Below are 9531 nucleotides of genomic sequence, written 5' to 3'. Positions count from 1 at the left end.
GATTTATTTTTAAAAAAATGATATTTTAAAATGCAGAGAATCAAAGTCCCTTTGCTATTACCTGATCAGCTTCTGCCACAGATTGAATTACTAATACAATATCTCCCCGGAGCAAGTTCAGCTCATCACTATTGGCTGCCTCAAAATCATGCAGGGTTTCAACCTGTAGAGCAGAAAAAGGAGAGATATGGTGGAGGTTAGGGCATATTCTGAAAAGATTTTCATCTGAAAGCAAGTGGTAAAGTTTGTTAGATATTTCTAGCATTGCCCCCCTGGATAAGACTAGGATTAGGGCCACCTTATACATGGCGGGTGGCACTGTGGGTTAAACCACAGAGCCTAGGACCTGCTAATCAGAAGGTCGGCGGTTCGAATCCCCGCGGCGGGGTGAGCTCCCGTTGCTCGGTCCCTGCTCCTGCCAACCTAGCAGTTTGAAAGCGCGTCAAAGTGCAAGTAGATAACTAGGTACTGCTCGGCGGGAAGGTAAACGGCATTTCCGTGCGCTGCTCTGGTTCGCCAGAAGCGGCTTAGTCATGCTGGCCACGTGACCCGGAAGCTGTACGCCGGCTCCCTCGGCCAGTAAAGCGAGATGAGCGCCGCAACCCCAGAGTCTGTCACGACTGGACCTAATGGTCAGGGGTCCCTTTACCTTTACCTATACATGAGAAAATCAGTATCGTAGCCTCTTAATCACAAACTGCATGGAGATTATGACACATGATTTGGCCTGCCACTGAAAACTACAGGACACAGGTTTTCACATGATTGGGAAACCTGATTGTGCAACGGTTAGGGCTAGCTGGTCCACATGCTCTTGGGAACATAACTACCTGGCAATGGGCCTGCTCACCTATTAGTAGAATGTGAAAGTCAAACTTCCACAAAGGGGTCTGGATATAACTATTTTTTAATGTCCTCTGCATATAAGGTTCAAATGGCCCCTGCATATCTTGGTCCACAATCGAGTCGTCATGCAGTGTCAAAGGAAACTGGAATAAGTAAACGCTCAGTTAAACCTTAAAGCGGAAGCCCGGTGGCATGCTGTCATCTGCTGATACAGGCTGTTCCTCAGAAGATGTGGACTGGGTGGTTTTGGGCTCACTTGCAGCCTCTGAGGTTTCACCAGCTGGGCCTTCAGCACTCTGAGCGCCAACATCTTCCGCAGCATCTTTAGCTTCGTTCACTAGAACCTCGTGATCTTCTCCATCGGCTTCGTTGTTTGATGCGGGTTCTATTACTACTGAGGGGATGCTGCTGAGGTTTTCCTTAGAGGGGAAAGGTGCCAGGGAAAACAGTTTGAACAACATCATCTGCACTAAAAATTATTCCAGCCGTATAGGGTGGGGGCAAATGTTGTTTTTTCTCTTTCCTTTTTTACAAAACTGCTAGAATGATTAAAACAAAACACAGTAATTCATTTGCAGTTCCTGTGCTTTCAAGGAGATGTAAAGCTTAGCATACTAAAGATGGCAAAAACCAACGGCTTTTGCCAGTTTCAGAGGGCTTTGGTAGCTTGCTAAAGAACTGCACCTGGAGAACTCCAGCAAAATCCGTTCAAAGGTGATACGGCTTTCTCTTTTCCACTTAAGCAACGCTTTCGCTTGGGCTGGATTGTGCCCATAATTGGCAATGTTTACTTTTGATGAGTAACTGAGGAAGGCCTTTGACATAGTCTATAAGGCCAAAAAGTAAGAGAGGAATGAGCTATATAGGACATGTGAACAGACAATATTTGCTCATATTTTCATATTCTGCATTGAACTTTATTTAAAAAGGTGATATAAAAAATTATAGAAGCATGACAGTAACATTAAAGCTTTCTGGTTCATGACCCTAGAAAAATAGGCACCACCTCTTATTTCTGAATCTTAACAAACGTGCCCTTGTTGCCTAATATCTCTTCCACAATTATGAGAACTAAAAGCTTGTGCAATTAGACATCTAATGTTGCAAAAATCACCCCCTTTACAATTTCAGTTCAACATATAACCCATATTGGGGGGGGGGAGCTTTAGCAGGCTTGCCAAAGGCTTATATAATCAAAATACACAATTTAGAAATTAGACAAATTAAAAATAATATATTTATAAAAATCTGCATCGTCTCAAACTATTTACAAGAATCGTTACAAGAGTAGTTTGCTCTCAAACCAAATGTATAATTACAGTGCAGAGAATCATATTCCCGATTTAAATCTGTAATTGACACGCCTTCCCAGGAAACCCTGGCTATTATGAAGGGTGGTGAGGGATCTTGAAAAGAATTCTCTCCATCACAGTTATGATTGTCAGAATTATTTGAAGCAACCTGTGTCCATTGAAGTAGTATGAAATTGGTTAGAGTTTTGGAATGTAGGCAGGATGATGGAATTCCTAAAACCACACAAAAAGAAGCCGAGGGGGGAAGCACTTGTATGTTAGTGACTACCTGAGATTCGCCTTCTTTTCCTTCAGTGCCAGCTAGGTCACTTTCCCCAACTCCTCCTTCAGCAGGAGCAGCAACTTCGCCAGCCTCAGTTCCAGGAGCAACAGCAACAGCCTCAGCTCCATCAGGACCTTGTATTACAGAATCCATCTGTAGCTACAACAGGAGCAAAGAAATCCAAAGATTATTCCTACAGATCTCCTGTAACATCTACACAATATGGGTTGTAAAGTTGCAGTAGGTCCCTGCAGCAAGCGACAGGATGTTAACCCAGACCTGACAATTCTTCTGGTTCGGACTGATGACAGCCCAAACACCCACTGGCCATAAAATCACATGCGGATACAAAATACTTAAGACACCATCACAAAGCAACGTGCTTAGATATAACCAACGGGTGCAGCCAGCCAAAGTGAAACCCTCTTCTCAAGAGAAAGGAAAAGCATGTGATCAACCGCTCGAGTCTTAAAAGTGCTTCCCTTTGGCTGGATAGTGCTGTCAATGGACAACATCTATCCTTTATCCAGAAACAACCACCCATTCTTTCTGCTGTCCATACATACCTCACACTCTTTCTCAGCAAGTTCTGGTGCCTCCTTTGTCCCTTCCTCCACAGCAGCCTTCATAAAACCAGAGACATGTTTATAGCACCAATGTCAGAAATATTAGCATTGCGCACTGCATGAAAATGGAGTGGGGGGCATCCGAAGCATTTATGGTATTAGGCAATGGCACCGAGTGGTAGGATGTTGTGCAAGCATGTTTGGAAGATCAGGCGGTAAGTAGAGGAATGGAGGTTGGGGGCAGGTGATGAAGGAGAAGCATGGATTTCAGCCTTGTAATGATGAGAATGGTGATGCAAGGAAGACCCAAGCCACTGCTATTTCACAATATTCTTAGAGTTATCAATATATTAACATGCTGAGAACTGTTAGGGAATCCCCCTGGACTCCAGTTGAAGGCAAAGCACCGTGACTCTAGAATGAAAAATCCCAAGGCCTTGATTGTCCATCATAAAATGTGTCAAGAAATCTGAATTTCAGCCCTCCAAAATGAGTGGCTAAAATCCTGGCTCTTTAGAACCAACCCTAGCCATTCAGAATCCAAAGTATTTTTCTAGCCCTTGGCTTCTTTGAAGATGATAATTAAATCCTGTAATCAATGGAGTGAGTCATTTGCTTATTTATTGAACTAGAGAGTGTCAGGTATATATTTTAACTTCCCCACTGAAATAATGGGGCTTAAAATAGACTGTATTTTGGTTGAACTGTGAATTTTAGAAGAACTCTTAAAATAGCTGGTCAGCAAACATTTACAGTGCTCTTGAAGTGCAGCTGTACAAGAGCCTGTAAAAGTCTTGTGTGTGAATGGCAACTATATTGCATGGCTTATGAATTGTAGCACCTATCAAAATCTAAACCTGGATCGTGTTATTCCAAATCTCTAACTACACCTTGGAAATTAGGCTTTGTAGACTTCAGTTAAAGCTAACAAGCTAATTTTCTCATAAAGGATTTCATATTCTATCCAGAATATTCTATCCAGTCTTTATAATTTCAAAAAACAAAATTTTTTCTAGCATTGCTTGTAGTTGCTTCACAAACTCCAAACATGTCCAGATGCCAGGACGAATCAGTGGCTGAAAGCTGCATTCGTTGCTATGGAAACCTCTCACAGCATTATCCTGTTAAAATTTTAGTGTTATATAACCCCCTTTTTCATATAATTAATTCTTTTGGAGCTGCTGCAGCTGAGGTTGGACTATCCTTATTTGCTTTCCAAGTGTGACTTAGTTGCACAAATGTATCCGTGAAAAGCTTTATTGTACATGTGGCAACATCGCATGTATTTATGAGCACATATATTTGAATAATGGTCTACAGTAAGCAGGTCAAGGAAGCCCTTATTTCCTATGAATAACAGAAAAGCATCTTTCTAAGACTGGAATTGGGTGTCACAGCAGCAACCGAGAGAAATGGCTATAACTCCATTCCGCCACCTCTCAGGTGGGTACCATTGCCATTCTAAGAGAACAAGGGAGGTGTTCACAGTGAGTTCCAGCTCCTCTTTCTTCTAGAAAAATTGCACTGGTTCCTGGAAAGCTGCTGGGGGTCAGTGTAGACAATACCAAGCTAGATGGACCACTAGTCTGGAACAAAGGCAACTTCCCATTAACCCACACGTGGCTGCCGCAGAAAGCACCAACCCCGGAACTCATCTTCGAAATTAACCCATACAAAACAGGATGCATCGCCATGCAGGCAGCTTCCCCGTCCTACTGTGTTTGGCGCTGCTTGTGCAGGGTGGGAAATTAAGCAGTACAGCAGCACCACACCATCAGCCGTACTAAGATTCCTGGAGGAGAAAGGAGAGGGCACAGGGACGCTGCTTTTGAAGGACACCACGTGGTCTCTATAAATACCAAATTTTATCAAACTATCCCTGCAAAGAGACCTTTCAGGCTCTCTATTTAAAACTTCTGGAGACACATGAATAGCCTTAAGACTTAGCAACAAGTACAATTGCTGTATTTCAACAGTGTACTTATTTTCTAACCTACTAAAACTACTCCCTGATATTAACAGCTATACCAAATGAGCACTTTAAGCCTGGCAGGTTTAGGCTGGATTTTTGTTTTCCAGAGAGAGAAAGCACTAGTTTTCTGGAAACACAAAGAGCGCCATAGGGGCAATGGGATATAATGAAACACCCCAGATGGACACTGTGGATTTCTGGTCCCGAAGTGCCCTAAAAAGCTTCCACTGACCCAGAGGTTTAGACTGTTCACATTTTAGGGGGGGGGGGCACGCACACGAAAACTTACATTTAGAGGGTATCAAAGTTTGTGGGGTTGAAATAATCACATATTCTTCCCCTGCCTGCCCATGTCTCTATTTCTCCCCTTTCTCTGCTGATTCTCTGGGTCTATCTTAGATTTTGTCTGCCTTGGAGAAAGCACTGAGTTTCTCTGTTTTCTGAAAAGTGCAATGCACAAAAAAAGGTAAAGGGACCCCTGACCGTTAAGTCCAGTCGCAAACGACTCTGGGGTTGTGGTGCTCATCTCATTCTATAGGCCGAGGGAGCTGACGTTTGTCCACAGACAGTTTTTCTGGGTCATGTGGCCAGCATGAGTAATCCGCTTCTGGCGAAACCAGAGCAGCGCATGGAAACACTGTTTACCTTCCCGCCAGAGCGGTAACTATTTATCTACTTGCACCTTGACGTGCTTTTGAACTGCTAGGTTGGCAGGAGCAGGGACCGAACAACGGGAGCTCACCCCATAACGGGGATTCGAACTGCCAACATTCAAATTGGCAAGCCCTAGGCTCAGTGGTTTAGACCACAGCACCACCCGCGTCCCATGCACATAGATGGTGCTAAATAAATATATATCACTTATATTTCAGTCACTGTGTGATCCACAGGTGAACACAGAAGCTGTCAAAACCGCAAAACTTTATCAGCTGATTATGCATTTTCTTTCTGTTCTATGTGTGGGAGTGTGCCATCTCTGATGATGCAATGATTACATCATGAACCTTTATGCGTGCACCAGCCCTGTGTGTGAGCAGCACCCATACGAAAGTTGTGTTGTGAGAGAATACCAAGAAAAAACAATCACATGGGGCTTTCTAGCATAAATTCATCCTCACAGCAGTGGTTTCCTCTTGCAGGAAGGTCAAGTGGAGGCATTGCAGCCCCCATATGAAATGTCCCCAAATGTCCATGCTGCAGTGCTCAGATGGTTGATGCAACACCTGAAATCTCATGACATGCAATGGTTCAAATCATATGTATGGTCTCCATGTTAGCCACTGCCTAAGATGTGCAGATTTATCTACTTGCACCCCCTACTTGCTAGGGGCGCGGGTGGCACTGTGGGTAAAACCTCAGTGCCTAGGACTTGCCGATCGTATGGTCGGCGGTTCGAATCCCCGCGGCGGGGTGCGCTCCCGTCGTTCGGTCCCAGCGCCTGCCAACCTAGCAGTTCGAAAGCACCCCCGGGTGCAAGTAGATAAATAGGGACCGCTTACTAGCGGGAAGGTAAACGGCGTTCCGTGTGCTGCTCTGGTGCCGGTTCGCCAGAGCAGCTTCGTCACGCTGGCCACGTGACCCGGAAGTGTCTGCGGACAGCGCTGGCTCCCGGCCTATAGAGTGAGATGAGCGCACAACCCCAGAGTCTGGCAAGACTGGCCCGTACGGGCAGGGGTACCTTTACCTTTACCTTTAAGATGTGCAGATGGGGATGCAGACAAGCATCTGGATCTGCACAGTGACACATACCCGACCAAAGGCATCCAACGCCATCAATCCTGACACCTGAGGGCCCCGTTCCTGCCTCTCTCCACCTGGCCCAGGGCAGGGCCTGATGGGTTTCATAACTGCTGCTGCCCAGCAAGGACTAGGGTATTTTGGGGGAAGGTTTGTCGGGAGTTTTTGCTGTTATTGATATTAATTTTTTGTATCTTTATTTTTATGTGGAAATTGTTCAGTTTGGTTATGTAGTCTTTGTTGTGTTTTATTTATTCTTATGAATACTTTGCTATGTTTGTAACTAAGTCAATCTTTCCATATTGTAAGCCGCCTTGAGCATTGTTTTAAATGCAAAATGCAAACAATATATACATCTATTGTATGAAAGTGCATCTTTTCTCTGGGACCCCTAGCCACATGCAACCCTCTCAGATTCAAGTCACCCATTTTATAAGTCATTTGTCCAAGAGGAGATCCATTGAGAGCCCAAACTGAGGATGGAATTTGAACTTTGGTCTCCCCGAGTCCAGGGCCCCGGTGGAAACTGCCCCTTCTGTTGAACCTGGACTCTTGCATTAACCAGCTCTAAAGCCCAAGAAAGGTGAAAATGGAGAAGGCGGGATGAAATGTGATGCGTACGCACATGGCAAGGCTCTTTGGGCGAGTGTGAGGGCACCTGAAGCACCAGTCACTCACCACAGCGTCAGCCACTGGCTCAGCAGCCTCTGCAGGCTGGGCTTCTGCCTCAGGAGCAGTGTCAGCCACCTCTGGGGCACTTGGGGCTTCCTCTGCTTGGGGCGCTAAAGGTGGAGCTTCTTCCGTCTCAGCCTTCAGTTATTGAATTCAGGATGGGATGGGGAGTTTTGTTTTTTGAAAGGTAGATAACAAATGACACGCATTAAAGAATGCCGGGCATTGTGGGACCAGGATCAGTACAGTCATACCTTGGGTTACAGACACTTTGGGTTGCACGTTTTCGGGTTGCGCACTGCGCCGAATCCGGAAGTACTGGAACGGGTTATTTCCGGGTTTCGGCACTTTGCACATGCGCAGAAGAGCCAAATCGTGACTCGTGCGTGCGCAGATGCAGCACTGCGGGTTGTGAACGTGCCTCCCACACGGATCACGTTCACAACCTGAGCGCCCAATGTACAGTACTAGAAATCCTTGTTACGGTATGATGTCCCCAAAAGTCTGAGAAAGAACGGGAAGGAATAGCTTGCGCTTCATTTCCCCATGAAGAAGAGGAGGAGTTTGGATTTGATATCCCGCTTTATCACTACCCGAAGGAGTCTCAAAGCGGCTAACACTCTCCTTTCCCTTCTACAACAAACACTCTGTGAGGTGAGTGGGGCTGAGAGACTTCAAAGAAGTGTGACTAGCCCAAGGTCACCCAGCAGCTGCAGGTGGAGGAGCGGAGACGCGAACCCGGTTCCCCAGATTACGAGACTACCGCTCTTAACCACTACACCACACTGGCTCTCTTCCAAAGGCAGGAGAAGAAGCACACTAACTGTTCACCTGTTCTTTCCCCACACTGGTTGAGCAGAGAGACAAGCTTTAAAAGAGGACTTGACAAGTTCGTGGAGGGAAAGGCTATCCATGGCTACTAACCCTGCAGGCTCATAATTTGTTGTTGCACATTTTAAGTATATTGGTTTGGGCACATAGAGCCCAGCACACCATGTGCTTCTTCCGAAAGCAGGACCTGCCAAGACTCTTTCCACAAGTCGTGCAACCAAGTCTGCTTGGTTAGCCCATGTTCTTCATGTTCCATACTCCATACAACCAGAGAATGCAAGTCAATGGAGCAGAAGGCCTCACAAATAACAGAGGAGAACAGAAAGGACTGAAACGCCCATTTTAACAAACGGCACAAAAACAGCAACTTACCAAGTTGTCCATCACATTCTGGCTTGCTTGCATTGAGAATAGGGAAGTATCCTAAGGATATAGGGTTAGGAAAAGGGTACACAGAAAATTAAGGATAAGCTTGTAAATTGTCCCAGAATCCAATTATGTATGACATAATGATCATTAATTTGTTGGTTTATACCTGCTTAATATCCCACTCTTCTATCCAAAGGTCCCCAAAGCAGCATACAGTTTTGTTTTGCCTATTTGTTTTATTTAATTTTTTCCACTCCACAGTCCTCAGACTGAATTTTAGAAGTCCACTTGATTCCCCCCCCCCCCCCCCCATGTTGCATGTTTAAGATGGCCATTGTTTAAAGATGGCAGTCAAAACAGCTTTGGCCTTTCTAAGATTGAATTGGGACTGTAATCTGCAAAACCTTTGCTTCATCAGTCTATATAAAATCAAGTGGGTTTTTACGATCAAATGTATCATTCTAGGACTTGCAAATTATTAGACTCCATTAAAAATTGTTTCTATCTAGAACATTTATATTATTAACCTGATGGGTTTCATTTTATGGATGCCATATAAAATAAATTATATTTTGTTTATTAGCATAGCAACCCTTGAGCACTTTATTCATTTGCAAGTTGCTTTTTCATTTTGCAGGGTGTTTGTGAAACTATTTCCCTGTCAAAACCCACCATTATAGGATCCCACGTGACATTTGCTATTGATTTCAATAGAGCCATGTATTATCCTTGGCTGGATTTATTCAAGTTTTGTTTGTTATCAACTTCAATTAATACTGAGACAATACTAAATGCTGCTGAAGATTTTATATTACTTCTGGGTATCAGGGTTTTCTTCAATAGCTACTTCCTTATATGAATGCAAGGAGTATATTTCACTTCCGTTATTGCACTCATCTTTGATGCATATCTGTAAGTTCAGTCACCAATAGCTTCATTCACAGACAAGTTCTGATATGAAAA

General features: G+C 44.4%; 1 protein-coding gene across 6 annotated transcripts in view; it reads right to left on the bottom strand.

The window, feature by feature from the left end:
- Positions 1 to 9531, bottom strand: part of LOC310661258 (amphiphysin-like) — a 96830-nt gene that overhangs the window by 2050 nt on the left and 85249 nt on the right. For 2 of the 6 annotated variants that reach the window (XM_083407056.1, XM_083407058.1), the window contains 6 exons: positions 8572 to 8622; positions 7375 to 7506; positions 2988 to 3044; positions 2410 to 2580; positions 1017 to 1265; positions 62 to 163 (listed from right to left, as the gene is read on the bottom strand). In XM_083407056.1, the coding sequence (XP_083263182.1) occupies positions 62 to 163; positions 1017 to 1265; positions 2410 to 2580; positions 2988 to 3044; positions 7375 to 7506; positions 8572 to 8622 (762 nt within the window). The remainder of the gene's footprint in view (positions 1 to 61; positions 164 to 1016; positions 1266 to 2409; positions 2581 to 2987; positions 3045 to 7374; positions 7507 to 8571; positions 8623 to 9531) is intronic. The other 4 variants (XM_083407060.1, XM_083407061.1, XM_083407057.1 and 1 more) reach the window with 3 other exon arrangements.

Source organism: Podarcis tiliguerta (genome assembly GCF_965153285.1).
Source record: "Podarcis tiliguerta genome assembly, chromosome: 12".
Taxonomy (NCBI): Eukaryota; Metazoa; Chordata; class Lepidosauria; order Squamata; family Lacertidae; genus Podarcis; species Podarcis tiliguerta.
Note: the sequence above shows the minus strand (reverse complement) of the source record. Positions and strands in the feature narration are given on the sequence as shown.